We start from the raw sequence: 15,784 nt of genomic DNA, 5'->3' as shown, positions 1-15,784 counted from the left end.
CAGGTAGATAGACTCAGGCAGGAGTGCAGGTGGATAGACTCAGGCAGGGGTGCAGGTGGTTAGGCTCAGGCAGGAGTGCAGGTGGATAGACTCAGGCAGGAGTGCAGGTAGATAGACTCAGGCAGGAGTGCAGGTGGTTAGGCTCAGGCAGGAGTGCAGGTGGTTAGGCTCAGGCAGGAGTGACAAACACAAAGTTCTTGAAGAGGAAACATATCTAACAAATAAGAAAGCCTCACAAACAACAATCCATAAGTGGGTAGTCTGGGAAATGAATGTAGCCAAAGATGATAAATCAAGGGCTGAGCCTGGGAATGTTCCATCAACTAGATGGTGATCTCAAAGCAGCAGCAGGAAGAAGTTATCCTAGAGAATGCTTTCACGTGACTGTCGACTTTCTTTAAATCTTATATAAGTACACTGTTGTGGGCTTCAGACACACCAAAAGGCATCAGATCCCATTATAGATGTTTGGGAGCCACCATGTGGTTGCGGGGAATTGAACTCAGGACCTCTGCAAGAGCAGTCAGTGTTCTTTACTGCTAAGCCATCGCTCCAGCCCACAGTTGTTGTCTTTCTTTATACATAAATGTGAATTTTGTGGAAACACCCATCTATGCTATTTTGATAATTTGCCTACCCCAAACATCTAAATATCCCTGTTGATGGTAAAAGGGCTATCACCGAATTGTGGTACTAGGTTTCACAGGGCCAAGTTTGTTTCTCATGGGACAACTGTAAGGACCTAGTGCCACTTTTGTTTTTCACAACTGTGAACATCTAATGCTGCTGGCATATAAGCACAGCCTGATGATACTCTAAACATCTTTTGATGCCCAAGATAATTGTCACCCACCACAGCAAAGAATTATGTCAACAGTGACAGAGCTAAGAATCTGTAAAGTATACTCTAGACCAGTAGTTCTCAACCTGTGGGTTACAACCCATTTGGGGATCTCATATCAGATATCTTGCACATCAGATATTTAAATTATGATTCATTACAGTAGCAAAATTGTAGTTATGAGGTAAGAATGAAATAATTTTATGGTTGGGGGTCACCACAACATGAGAAACTGTATTAAATGGTGGCAGCATTAGGAAAGTTGAGAACCACAATTCTAGACTTTTAAGTTGAAACACAACATTCTGTCACTATAGTGGATTTGTAAAGAAAACAAGCTAAAATGAAGTGTCCGTTTTCATGTTTAAAAATATAGTGTTTCACAAAAAAGACCAAATAAGAAACAGAGTTGGCTAAACTTATCATATCCCAGCTTCATTAAATAGACATTCCATCCAAGACTTATGTGTATGTATAGAGTTAATATACATTAGGTTATCTTTCAAATGATTTCAAACATTGTAAATTTGATGCTTCCATATATAAGACATTATTAACTATTCACATTTCTAATTGGATAGCTTAGTTTTTCATTAAAAACTTTTTTATTTATTCTTTGGACATTTCATAGATTTATACAATGTATATTGATCTTATGTACTTACATCTCTCCAACTTCCCCTAACCTCACGTGTCTTTTGTTATTAATATCCTTTTGTTATAGGGTTATCAGTAACCCCTAAGTCCAATTAGTGATGTCCATATTGAATTTCTTTTCTAATGCCATATAAGAACCACTTGAACCTCAGTGAACTAAAACAATGCACATAGACTGTGGCATACTTTTGATGTCAGGAATTCTAAAATAGGTGAACAGAGATGCATTCTGGAGTTCTAGGAAAGAATCCATTTCCTTTATTTTCCTGATTCTATAGGCTATCTACGGTCATTGGTTTGTGACTATTTTCTTATCTTACCAACCACCAAAATAGTATTTTCAAAAATCTATGTACCTCTCTAGCCTCTTCCTCCATTGGTCATGTCTTCATTTTGTTATTAAAATATAATTGCATCATTTCCCTCCATTCTGTTTTCTGTATCCAGCTCCTCCTGGGTACCCTCCTCACTTATCTGGCCTCCTCGTCTTTGTTATTGGTTATATCTTTTTTAAAACTCTGATTCTCCTATCTCTGTTCTTCATTGATAAGGACCCTTTTGTTTAGTTTAGGTCTAGTGGATTATTCAGTCCTGGAATGATCCACGATAGTATTCTTATCTCAGGGTTCTTAATCACACTGGAAAGTCTCTTTCATTGTGTGAGGTAACACACAATATCCACACATCTTTACTATGGTCTATGAATAGCTTTGGGGCATGGGGCAATTTATTAGTCAGCCTAGATAGAAAGTTATGCAATAAAGCTAGTGTTCTAAGTAGTGAGTATTGGTTAAAAGCAAACGCAGTGAAAAACTGATAGACTTTTCTATATTCTGTTAAACATACCTTTGGCCTACAGATTTATTTCTAAAATGGAAAAAAAAAAAGATGGTGTCTAGGGGAAGAGAGAATATGGATAGTGTTTCTCCTCTGTCCAAATCCTTATGAAACTGCTGTTGTTGTTCCAAGTTGGAAATTCACAAACCCAGGTAAAAAGAAACATCTTATGCTGGGTTCACAGACATCTACTACTGATTGAAGAACTCTGGGAACACTGAAGGAAATCAGGGGCTTAAGAGAGCATCTGTGGACACCAGAGAGATGGGAGAAGATTTCAGCTGTGTTTAACCAAACTAGAAATACTTTAATGATCTCACTTAATAAGAAAATGCTGAAACACCTGCCACCACTCCCCCAAGCCCCACAGTTTCCTCTTAGCTTTGGAATGGCATTTTCTTATTCTTGATCATAGGATTTTTCTGAATTTAGACACCCAGTAAGGACATTACTAGAATAATGTTATCAGCAGTTCCTCAGGTAGACAATGGGCCTCTAATGGTACAGGTTCAAACGAGAAAAACTATTGTGCTGAGATGCTGACTCCCAAATATAATATTGCTTACAAAAGATCAAGTATGCTTTATAAGGGCAAATTTTAGTTTATGTGAACTTACATGAGCACTAGATGAAACACACACACACACCCACACACAGTGCAGATGTGTGTGGGTGTGTGTGGGTGTGTGTGTGTGTGTGTGTGNGTGTGTGAGAGAGAGAGAGAGAGAGAGAGAGAGAGAGAGAGACAGAGACAGAGACAGAGAGAGAGAGACAGAGACAGAGACAGAGACAGAGAATGAATATGAATGAATGAATTCCTGAGTGAATGTGAATTGCTGACCTGGGCATAGCCCTTGGGAATCCACATTACCTCTTAATAAATTCATGACAATTCTCCTTAGGATGAACAGTTCCTGCCAAGCACAGTAGTCAAGTACTTCTCATATATGAGCTGCATAAATGACCCAGGGACAACACTTTGTATTCCAGAACCAAAACTGCCCTAAGCTCAGAAAGAAAATAGGTAGTGATGGCCACAAAATAACGATTCCTCAGATTTAAATGAAAAAGCTGATAACAAAAACATAGAATCATGTCCAATTTCCTAATGAGAATTACAGGTACTTTAACTAGGGTTTGATTACGTCTTTGGGGTTGCTATTGCAACTACTGAAACAGCATGGCCAAAGAAGCTTAGGGAGATGCTTCCATATCACTGTTCATCACTGAAGAAAGTCAAGACAGGAACTCAAACAGGGCAGGAACCTGGAGGCAGGAGCTGATGCAGAAACCATGGAGGAATGTTACTTACTGGCTTACTACACATGGCTTGCTCAGCCTACTTTCTTATAGAGCCCAGGACTACCAGATCACGGTCATCCACAATGGACTGGGTTCTCCTCCATCAATCAATAATTAAGAAGATGCCCTACAGGCCTGTGTATAGCTCAGTCTTATGAAGGCGTTTTCTAAACTGAGGTTCCTTCCTCTCAGATGACTTTTAGGTCAAGTTGACATAATGCTATCCAACATAAGAGTATAATTTTCCTTGATTATCTAGGAATCACTTTTCCTACCAGATAAATAAGTAATTCTAGTTAAGTCTTGGCAGAACGTGTTCCCTTTGAAATACTCATCTTTACTATTCTGTTGCTGCGAAGAGACACAATGACCAAGATAACTTATAAAAGCATTTAACTGGAGGGCTTGCTTACAGTGGGTTAGTCCATTTCCATCATGGTAGATTGTGTGCCATCAGGCAGGCAAGCATGGTGCCAGAATAGTAGACAAAGAGTAGGATCTTGATAGGTCCTTCAAAAGTCCCCAGGGAAACCTTGGGGTTACATCTGATCCACAAGCAGGAGGCAGGACTGGGACTGGTGTGGGCTTTAGAAACCCCGAAGCCTAACCCTGGTGACCTACCTCCAGATCCTAAATAGTCCAACAACTATGACCAAGCATGCAAATAAATACATTTTGGGGGGACATTCTTACTTAAACCACCATATTCCACTCCCTGGTACCCAAAGGATGTAAATCATGTAACTTACTGTTATGTGCAAAGCATAAACAGTCCAAATTCAAAAGTCCCTATAGTCTTTTATAGTCTCAATAGTTTAAAAGTCCAGACTATCTTCTGAAACTCGGGCAATCTATTTGTAATACCCTGTAAAGTCAGGAAGCATATTACACACTTGCAACATACAACTAAGGATTGCTGCTTCTCAGCTTCTTTTGGTTGGTCTGAAAGCAGTGTGGTTGATTCCAGAGGTAATGTAACAACATAGAACAGTGCCTAGTATCTTGATATAGGTCCTTCAAAAGACCTCAGGGACTATCATTAGCTAGGTTGAGTACATGTGGTAAATCATGACATTGATTTTTCAGCTTCAGCTTATCTATAGTGAAGCCTGTTTTTACCTCCTTATTTACCTCAGACTTTCAGTGGTGAGTATAAATTGGGAAAATATCGGCATCTGCTACAAGTGTGGGGAGCAGAACTTGATGGAAGGCAGTTGAAAAGAAGGAATAAATAAGAGGACCTCAGTGAACAAGACCAAATTAATTCAGTGTTAGAGCATATATGTAGCTTGTTCAGTATTCTACATTTCATCCTTAGACACACACACACACACACACACACACACACACACACACACGCCACTGGGTATACATGTATTTCACTATTCAGAAGCTTTTAGGGGGAAAAAAGTGAACTTAGGAAAAGGTTAGTAACTGAGTGTATGAATTAAAGAGTGGTAGTCAGGGAAGGGAGAAGCTGAAGCCAGAAACTATTGCTATTATAATCTCAACTAAGCGGTGATTAGCAACATTTGTTATATATATTCACAGAGGTGAGAAGTAAAAACTCAGGGGAAAAACACCCATGTAGATGTTAAGAAAAACTCCTTGTCTAAGCCAGTGTTCTATTGCTGTGAAGGCACCATGACCACGGCAATTCTTGTAAAAGAATTACCTGGGGCTTACTTATAACTTCAGAGGTTTAGTCCTTTATCTTCATGGTGGGGAGCTCGATGGCGTGCAGGCAGACATGGGACCTGAGAGATCCATATCTGGATCCAAATTTCAGCAGGAAGTGAGAGAGCCTCTGCGTGGTTCAGGCTTCTTCTGAAACCTCAAAGCCCACTCCCAGTGACATAATTCCTCCAACAAGGTCATGCTTTCCAAGCCTTAGTACCATTCCCTGATGACTAAGTATTCAAATGATCCTATGGGAGACAATCATATTCAAAACACTACACCCCTTTCCCCTAAAACTTCACTTTATAAAATAAACATTTTACTATCTTGTTCATTATTTTCTCATATTTTGAAGTGTCATAAATATCCCACGCTGTAGCCTGACGACTTTGAACAACTTCTCCTGCCTTCACCTCCATAGTGCTAAGATTACTTGGTGTTTATACCACCATACCTGGTACACATGGAGCTGAGACTCAAACCCAGAGCTCCACGAATGCCCTGCAAGCTCTCTACCACCTTAGCTACATTCCCATTCCACTTTTTATATCTGCCACAAACAGTTCCTACCATCAGATACATTAGTAGGAAATTCAGATTTTATGGAACACTTCAGGAAGTACAAGGTAGAAATTTAGAGTATTCTCCACAGCACTGAAAATACACCCAAGAGTAATGTCAATGGTACAGAGAATGAAACAAAATGTGCTATAATGTTCCTACTGATTGCTAACTTAGGGCTGATTAAGTCTGAATTTTTAAAATCATCTCTCTGCTGAAAATATATAACTTTGTGAGTCACTCAGAAGCTAAAAACATTGTTTCTAAATTTTCTGGTTAGTTTTGCCAACTTGACACAAGCTAGGCTCATTTGAGAAGAAGAAACCTCAGCTGAGAAAATGCCTCCGTCAAACTGTAACACAATTTGTAGGGGCACTTTCTTAGGTAAGGATTGATGTAGGAGGCCTACCCCATTATGAGTGGGGACTTCCATGGGCAGGAAGTCCTAGTCAGTCAAAGAATTTCGGCTGACTAACCCATCAGAAGCATGCTGTTAGTTCTTCGTGGTCTCTGTTTCAGTCTTGCCTCCAGTTCTTGCCTTGAGTTCCTGCCTTGGCTTCAATGAATGGACCATGATTGGGGATAAATAAACCAACAAACCCTTTCCTCCTCAAGTTTCTTTTAGTCATGGTCTTTATTGAAACAATAGAAGGCAAATTAAGACACTATTCATGCTCTTCCCCCCAAAGCGATATAAAGAAATCGAAAGGACGACAAAATATATAGCGGTTAGTTTGATATCTTCATTTTGTATTCTATCTTGCCATTTAACAGCAGAAACCCCACTTGCATATTTTTGTAGCACTCATCCGCTGATCCTCTATCAGTCACTTGACAGTTCTGGAAAATATGCTGCTTTTTGAAATAAGAGGGCATGTTTCTTGATGCACTCATCAAAAGAAAGCGTCTAGTCATCCACTCTTCTGTTCCATTCTTCACCATCTGGCAAATGATGAACACTTGGATACCCTTGTTGAGGTCAGAGACAGAAGCCAGTAGCAAATGGCAGAGCTTCTGTGCATTTTAAGACAGGTAAACAGAAAGAAGATCCCATGGTATTTGAACCATAGCATTTTGAAGTCCCTCTCATTCTAAAGCAGGCCATCTTACACTGTAATAATAATAAACAAACAAACAAACAAACAAAAAACTGGTGTCAGAAGTGGGGTTTTGCTATAATGGTGTTTGGCCCTTTTTAATGGTGGACCCACTGAGAGGTTGGAAACATGTGTCATAGGCTGGGAGTTTAAAAACATTCAGTAAAACTTTTATCAGCAGTGACTAAGAAGGTAGGTTATGTTCCTCCTGAGAAAAGACTGAGACTAAGGGAAAATTTAGGATACTAATGAGAATGAACAGCTCTTTCCTGCTTTCAGCAGCAGGCTCCAAATCAAGGGCTGCTGGTTGAAGAGCAGGATTAAGGGGGTGAACAGAAATGGAGAGGTCCACACCACTCTCCTGTCATCAGGTGGCACACAGTCGGGATTGACTGGGGATTAGTAGTTTGGAAAAGCCACCAGTGTCTGTAAACAATATAACTGTAGATAAAGATGTCACTCAGATCTTGCTCAAGGGCTTTCCGGAAATGTGAGCCAAGCCAGATACAAAATCAGATTAAGGGTGGTGTTTTCATGTTGAATGTGGCTGCTATTAACTCAAAGCAGAAAGTGCTAATAACAGTCAGGATACTATTCAGACAAAACCTTTGGCTATGGCTTCTGTCACAGGCAACTCTGGAACCAAGTAGACCGGAAGTCTTCTATTTTTGAGCAAATTATTTTGCCAAAAATTGAAATGCGTGGTCCACAAATGCCTGTGATTATTGGACCACTAAACACCTTTTGAGATCCAACTTATGTATCAGCTGAGAAACTCATGCTGTATTCAGCTCAAACCCCAAGATTCTTGTTCCACCCCCACATCTACTGAAGAAGAGATGTATGTTTCCAATATGATGCAGATGGTATCCAGAGCATGATGGGAAGGGAATAACTTCCTAAAGGGCAAAATCTGGGAAACAGAAAGACAGAAAGAAGGGTAGAGAGACAAGGCATTTTCTTCTGTAACAGGGACAAATTTATCAATGAACTTACCAAGTATCAGAGAAGAAACTGTGGAATTTTTACTCAGAATGGTTTCAGCATTTTGACAAATGGCTCTGAGTATTTACCATTGTTCTTTTCCAACTAGTAATTTGCATATAATTTATAATAAATAAAGGACCAAATAATGAAATATTAGTTTCTCTGAAGCACTCATAATTAAATTCATATAACAGAAGAATCTTTTTGTCTATTTATGAAAAAGGCAAATTTTAAAATGTGAAAGCATTAGGAATCATTAAGGGGTGGCTTCAGATTTATCAGCCCACTCTTTAAAGAGTGTTCGAGGTGGTTTTGATCCACGCAGATCAGAGTGGTCTCTGTATAAACACACACATAAAGCATCAAACTGTCAAACACAGTAATAATCTAAAGTGAAAGGTTTCAGAGTGAATACCAAGAGAGGGGACGATAGCTCTTCTCAAGCAAGGTAATGCATTCCCAAACTGACACACTGGCATTCTTTCCAAGTGATATATTGGCATATCTGTGCAATATTTACTACTTAAGAGGGCAGAAAGATCCAGAGGCTCAGTGTCAGAGGGGTCAACCTCATTTCTCTCGACTCCAATGGAGGCTGCTTAGCTTAGTCAGATGGAAATCCTCTTATCTGTGTCTTGAAGAGTCATTTAGAGACCTACTGCACTGAGTCAAGCACAAGCCTTAGTGTGTGCGTGTAGCTGTCCTGTGTAGCTGCTCTGGAACTCGCCCTATAGACCAGGCTGGCCTCAAACTCATAGATCCACCGGCCTCTGCTACCTGAGTGCTGAGATTAAAGTAGCATGTGCTACTAACCACCACCCGGCTTAAAACAGGTAATTTGTAAACACAAGAGTACTTCATAACCCTGAAAGTTCAAGAGCATGGTGCAGATGTCCTCAGCTGTGGTGGAGGGCTTCAGGGCAGAGGTCGTCAGAAAAGGGGAAACATGGAGAAAGAGAAAGTAAGAGCTAGAGGACAGACCAAGCTCACCCTTCTTTCTAATAGCCCACTCTAGTGATTAGCAACTTGATGCCAACCAGCATGGTCCTGCGTGAGGGCAGTACCATCATGATCTAATCACCTTCATCACGTAAATCTCTCAAGGTTTTCATAGTCTCCACACCAACACACTGAAGACTAAGCATTCAGTACACAATGCAAGCAAATCCAGAGCATACTCATTGACATATAATTGCATGTCTGTATTTTTCTATAGATTATTGTGCTACCATAAAGTAAAATAAGAAATTAAATACACATTAATACTGTGACTCGTATTTCTCTGCAAAACTGTGAGGGACAAAAAAAAAAATTAGATAGGACTACACTGAGGAAGGTCACCTTTCTTTCTTTCTTTCTTTCTTTCTTTCTTTCTTTCTTTCTTTCTTTCTTTCTTTCTCAATATTTATTTATTTATTTATTTATTTATTTATATGAGGACACTTTACCTGTATGATGGTTGTGAGCCTTCATGTGGTTGTTGGGAATGGAATTTTTAGGACCTCTGCTCACTCCGATTGGCCCAGCTTGCTCCAGTCAATTCTGCTCGCTCAGTTCCTGCTCACTCTGACCCAAAGATGTATTTATTATACATAAGTACACTGTAGTTGACTTCAGATGCACCAGAAGAGGATGTCAGATCTCATTACAGATGGTTGTGAGCCACCATGTGGTTGCTGGGATTTGAACTCAGGACCTTCGAAAGAGCAGTCAAGACCTGCTGAACCATCTCACCCCCCCCCTTTTTAAAAGATTTATTTGTTTTATTTATATGAGTACACTGTCGATGTCTTTAGACAGTCCAGAAGACAGCATCGGATGCCCATTATAGATGGTTGTGAGCCCACCATGTGGTTGCTGGGAATTGAACTCAGGGCCTTTGAAAGAGCAGTTAGTGTTCTTAACTGCTGAGCCATCTCTCCAGCCCTCACCTTTTTTAATATAAGAGATCGGAGACTAGTCAACATTGACAGTGTATGACTTGAACCATGATAGTTTGGCTCCCATGTGTAGTCTGCCAATTCCAGTGAATTGAAACCCTTCCGCCTGTTAATAAAAACCTTCTACTGAGGTCTGCACCAGATTTTGGAGCAGGTTTCCTGGAGAGAAAATATAGAACGTGATTCGGAGACACTGAAGGGTGAGAGTCTTCTTGTATCATGATCCTTTTAACCTACCAGTATCCAGCAGGTACACTGACCTTCTCCCTAGCTCTGTCAGGATGAGAGGGGAAATCTTGGGGTACATTGAGAAATTTCGAGAACAGCAGCAATGGACCCTCACACTTAGTCTCAGAGGCAGAACATTAGAATTGTTCCAATATTGGATATGTGGTTAAAAATGGAAACAAGTGTTAGTTCACCAGCAGAGTTATTGGAAAGGAAAACTTACTACTTAAATATGATCACCAATCCCTGCTTCCTCTCTTGATGGTTCTGACAGGAGAGGCCTTGAGCTGAGTCTGGAGAACTGAAACTAAAAGGTGGAAGTCGGAAGTCGTCAGGCCCTGGTGTCTGCTTAACCTTGTCAGTGTCTCAGGAGTTTCAAACTTGCCCATATTTAGGTCGCTGCAAACTTAACAGTTGTAGTTTCAAACACATTACAACAGATGGCAGTGTTGCCCTCAAAACATAAACTCTCCCACAGCCCCTCCAGATGTCCTCCAGGACAGCTCAGGGTGCAGCAGTGCAGGTTTTGAACTGCAGCACAAAGCGAACATCCTCTGGAACAAAGGGCAGCTAAGTAAAACACTGAAATGGGCTCTGCGCAGCAAAATGAAAAGTGGGATTCAGAAATCTTGTGGCCTTTTAATCATTTGCTGCTGTTTTTATATGGTTATTATTGCTTATAGATTAAGCATACCAGACACTTTTCTATATAGCGGTAGAGGCCAAATAATTGAAGCTTTGTAGGGGCACAGATGGTCTGTCTATATTAAATAGTCCTTCTTTCTGTTGGAGTTCTTTAAGACACGTGAAAAATCCTTATCTCTCAAATTCAACTCACAGGCTGTAGGCTGCTAGTGACTGTTCTAGCCAAAAGCTCAGAGTAAGACACTGAAGTGCAGTTCAGCAAGATGTTTTCTGCAGGGCTGGATGGGGTCTCAGGGTTGTCATATCTCACCTGCTTTGCGGCTATGACTGCAAAAATGGAACTGAGCATGAAATACCTGTAGGATCTTGATCTCAAAACTACTGTAAACGGTGCAGTTTTACCTTAAATTATTTAAGGAGATTTGCAAGCAATTCCAGCTTAATAAAGAATCCCTGTTAAAATTCCCAAGGAGAGCAGTTCTTGCACAAAAGCTTTTCTCGATTTTTATGCTAATAACTGTAAATGGCTAATGAGATTCCCTACTTAGTTACAATCTTTAGCTCAGATTACATTCAATAACTTTATAGAATATGCCATTTGAGATTTCTATCTTTTTCTTCCTAAATTAATGATGCTGTCTTAAAGCTAGGCACTGTGCTTATTATTCCTTAGGTGTTTTTTTTTTTTTTTTATCAGCTATTAAAAACAACAGAAATAAGGTGATCGGGGTGAGGGTAGTACATGCCTTTAATCCCAGCACTAGGGCGGGAGGCAGAGGCAGGCAAATTTATGAGTTTGATGCCAGCCTGGTCCAGGGCTACATAGAGAAACCCTGTCTTGAAAACCAAAACCAAAAATCAAACAAACACCCCCCCCCAAAACCCAAACCAACAAACTAGCCCCCAAAACCATAACAAAAGAAAAACAAAACTACAAAGAAACAAAACCAACAGAAACAAGCCCAACCCTTTCTGCATAAAATAAATACCACTGGCTATGGTAATTTTAAGATCAGGAAATTTCTTAGGAAAGTTACAATCCATTATTTACTTATTTATTGGCTGGCCTGCAACTCTCTATGTAGACCAGGCTGACCCTGCAGCATCCAGATCCGCCTGCCTCTGCCTCCCAAGTGCTTGACCAGAATCTAGTTTAAATCTAGTTTTAAATTGCACTATTATTATAGCCTTCCAGACAAAAATTTCCTGTAGGTTCTACCAAGCTTTAAAATGGCCTTTGTTTTTATAAACATCTTTAAAAGATTGCTGGTCACGTTTTATAATTAGTTCATGACCAATTTGGTCCATTCTGTTTTTACAAAGACTGGAATATTCACAAAAACGACAGTTTGCCTCCTAAGGCCAAACATAGTGGGACACAATTAATTACATTATGGAAGCCAACGTGTTTAACCACTAGTCATAAGTTATTAGCTGCAGCTTCATCACCAGTTCTTGGGCCACTGGAAATATTTAGCGTTTCCAAAGTGCATTCTCTATAATAGGGGCACTGGTTCCAGTTCCAACTTGTGGGGCGTGGCTAGACTCACTTGGGAGGTAGTGTTTGGCTTACAAAAGGTAGCCTACCGTCTTAGCCAGCACAAGCTGGGGAGGGCGGCCGCGCAGACTCCCCCCAGGCGGCCTTGTGACGTGACGTAAGGGACCCACCCGGCCAGTGTCCTCCAACATCACAGACCCTGAATCACCGCCGCCGCCCAGAGGCCGCCCTAGGGCGACAGGAACAGGGGCGGTCCCGGCGACGCCCGCCCGCACCCAGCCTGGGGCGGCAGAAAGGCGGAGAACCAGCGGCCGAAGCCCCGCCCGTCTGCGCCAGCGGCGGGCGCCGAAAGGGTTGGAACGTGACCTTGTTTGGGCGTTGCTAGGAGACGCGGCCAGCACACGCACGCGCGACCCCCGCGGGCAGGCGCGGCGCGAGGGGCGGAGCCGCGGACGGGAGCGAGGCTGGCGAGCACCGTTAGCCCGGCAGGCGCGCGGCGTCGGCCCGGCGGCCGTCAGGCCTCGTCGCTGCCCGGGGACAGACTTCCCCGGCGGCTGACAGCCGCGGAGGCGGGACGACGGAGGACCGTCTGCCAGGTGAGTGGCGCGGGGTCACGTGGGGGGAAGAGGCCCGCGGCGGGGCGGAGGCGGTACGGCCGGAGTCGCTCGGTGTCCGGCGGGGCTGGCGCGGCCCGGCGAGCCCCGGCGCACGGCGTGCTGAGACGCGGTGGGCCGCTCCCGCCGTGTAGGGCTGCGTCGGCGTGGCCCGCGCTGCAGGTGCGCGGGGCGGCCGGGCGGCTGGACCTGCAGCCCCGGGCTCGGCGCCCTCTGCCATGCCTCGTTTCCCACTCAGGGCAACAGGTGGTGCCGGAGGGCCGAGAGCGAGCCCCGGCGCTGCCGCCCTGGGAGTGGCAGGCACCCTTGCCAATTAGGGCGCCGGGGCGGGAGTGGCAGGGCGGCCCCGACGCGCTGACCAATGGGATCGCGGGGCCTGGGTGGGCCGTGAGGGTGGGCGTGGCCAGAGGCCGAGTCTGGGCTTCCCTGTGGGGCGTCCGCCAGAGCGGCGCGGAGGTCTCGGTTGAGAGGGGCTGTGGCGCGTTCCTTGCGCGGAGAGAGAGAGAGAGATTGACACCAGCCAATGTTCCCCCATTGGAATCCCGACTCCAGCCCGGGAGGTGAGAGCTTTGGTATCGGGGACGCAGCCAGGAAAGTGAGCCTGGGTGAGACGTGCCAGGTTAGATCTAGATAGGGCTGCCTTTTTTGAGTTTTCTGCCAAGAAAAGGCACTTTAGTGATGGATACGGTGGCGGGCACCAGATAGTGGCGCCTGGGTTGTCTTTAGAATGAGCTTTTGAGGCTCGGGGATCGTAGAGAACAGAGAAAAAAAATAAAAGTACACGTTACTGCAGTTAGAGTGGATCGAAGAAAGCCTTTGGGTGACAGTTATGCATCGTTTGTTTTGGATTGAGTACATCTACTATCTCATCTGGTGTGTTTACTCACAGCAAGTTTTATTAAGTCCCTCATGTGCTTATTTTTGTCGAAAGTAGAGAAACCCCATTTTTAATGTGCTCACGGTAATAACTTACTCATTTCCTCCCCAGCAATCGCGTAGCCCGATCACCCAGGAAGAGAAATTGTAAGCAGATAAGAAGAACGCGTTCAGTTTGGGACACCATTTGCAGCTGGAAATGGGGAATGGACTGTCAGACCAGACTTCCATCCTGTCCAGTCTGCCGTCCTTTCAGTCCTTTCACATTGTTATTCTGGGTTTGGACTGTGCTGGAAAGACAACAGTTTTATACAGACTGCAGTTCAACGAATTTGTAAATACCGTACCTACCAAAGGATTTAACACTGAGAAAATTAAGGTAACCTTGGGCAATTCCAAAACAGTCACTTTTCACTTCTGGGATGTAGGTGGTCAAGAGAAATTAAGACCACTGTGGAAGTCATACACCCGATGCACAGATGGTATTGTGTTTGTGGTGGACTCTGTCGATGTTGAGAGAATGGAAGAAGCCAAAACTGAACTTCATAAAATTACTAGGATATCTGAAAATCAGGGAGTCCCTGTGCTTATAGTTGCTAACAAACAAGACCTGAGGAACTCGCTCTCTCTCTCAGAGATTGAGAAGTTGTTAGCAATGGGGGAACTGAGCTCATCGACTCCTTGGCATTTGCAGCCCACCTGTGCAATCATAGGAGACGGGCTAAAGGAAGGACTGGAGAAACTCCATGATATGATAATTAAAAGGAGAAAAATGTTGCGGCAACAGAAAAAGAAGAGATGAATGGCAGTACCTTTTCTATCGGTGTGGAATAGGTTTTCCTGGGTCTGATTTCTGACAAGCTGAAGAGTGTCTACAGCCTGGTTTGCCTGTCTGCCCTCATGGATGCGATTAAAGCTTTGTTTTGTTGAACAGTCAGATACCCAACTCTGTTGCCTTGTGGAAGATGAGTCAGTGCAATGCTTCTTAAAGTGGTCTCTTCTCCCTGACCCACAAATCTTTTGGTACTACCATTTTGGGAAGTCAAAAAAGGCTAGTAATTGACCAGAAAACAATTTTGTGGAAATTTGACCTGAACTTAGTGAAATAAAACTTTGAAGAGTGTATGCCTAGTGTTTTGTGCTTGTGTCTTTTGGGGGGAAGCCTTTGCCAAGAAATTGCAAACAAGGCTTTGTAAACACAAAATGCTAGTGAATGGGAATGTTAAGGTAGATCAGTGTGTACACATGCTAAGTTGAACATGCTGGGATATAAGGAAGTATTTTTTCTGGAGGTTTTGACAAGGTGGTTTTTAATGTTATTCTGGAAACAATTTAATGATATCTCTTTAATTCTAGAAAATGTTTAGTTGGTCTAGCATTAATTAAAATATTTGGGGTATATTCAAGTGCATGGGTTAGTTTTCCTGACAAGCATGTTTTGGTGTATAGTCTTTAGAAATAGCTATGCATCTGTCTACACAGGTTTAAAACAACTTTTTGGGGTTTTGGAGCTATTGTAGGAATAGTTCATTGTCAGAAGCGCACTATTACTTGAACCTAAAAAACGACTGATGTAAATATGAGTATGTTGACTAAATACATATGCTTGAATACATGAATGGATTTATAGAGAAAGTGGTGGTGAATTCACTTAGAGGGAATTACTGTAATACATAGTCTCTAAATGATCTAGTTAAAAGATACTCGTTTTATTACTATTTACTGGATGGAAATGGATTTTTTCATATATTTTTGTAGCATTTTGGGAGAAATGAAAGCTTTATAATCACCTGATATGCTGTGGAATGAAAATGTACCTTTCAGTATGTGCTCTGAGCTTTAATTTTTTTTTGTTAATTGGCTTAACAGTATTTTCAGAGCTTCCTCGCTCTGGTTGTAGGAAGAAATGGTACAGTAGTGCAGCTAGGAATTCGGATCCTAGAAAGTGAGTGGGAGAAGTAGCAAAGTCATTTGAAGACAATTAACTGGTGCTGTTTCTACTGTAATAAAAAAAATGAAAT

General features: G+C 42.5%; 1 protein-coding gene across 2 annotated transcripts; it reads left to right on the top strand.

Annotated features, from left to right (window-relative positions):
- Window positions 1–12,723: 12,723 nt before the first annotated feature.
- Arl4a (ADP ribosylation factor like GTPase 4A) lies at window positions 12,724–14,886 on the top strand. Of its 2 annotated transcripts, none has more exons than XM_021201828.2 (2): window positions 12,724–12,869; window positions 13,876–14,886. In XM_021201828.2, the coding sequence occupies exon 2, from the start codon at window positions 13,963–13,965 to the stop codon at window positions 14,563–14,565; it is 603 nt and encodes a 200-aa protein (XP_021057487.1). In that variant the 5' UTR covers window positions 12,724–12,869; window positions 13,876–13,962; the 3' UTR covers window positions 14,566–14,886. The 2 variants fall into 2 exon arrangements, with proteins under 2 accessions (XP_021057487.1, XP_021057486.1); XM_021201827.2 differs by lacking the exon at window positions 12,724–12,869 and adding an exon at window positions 13,304–13,447.
- Window positions 14,887–15,784: the final 898 nt, after the last annotated feature.

The sequence above is a fragment of the Mus pahari genome, chromosome 7 (genome assembly GCF_900095145.1).
Source record: "Mus pahari chromosome 7, PAHARI_EIJ_v1.1, whole genome shotgun sequence".
NCBI lineage: Eukaryota > Metazoa > Chordata > Mammalia > Rodentia > Muridae > Mus > Mus pahari.
This window is presented reverse-complemented; position numbering and strand designations above follow the sequence as displayed.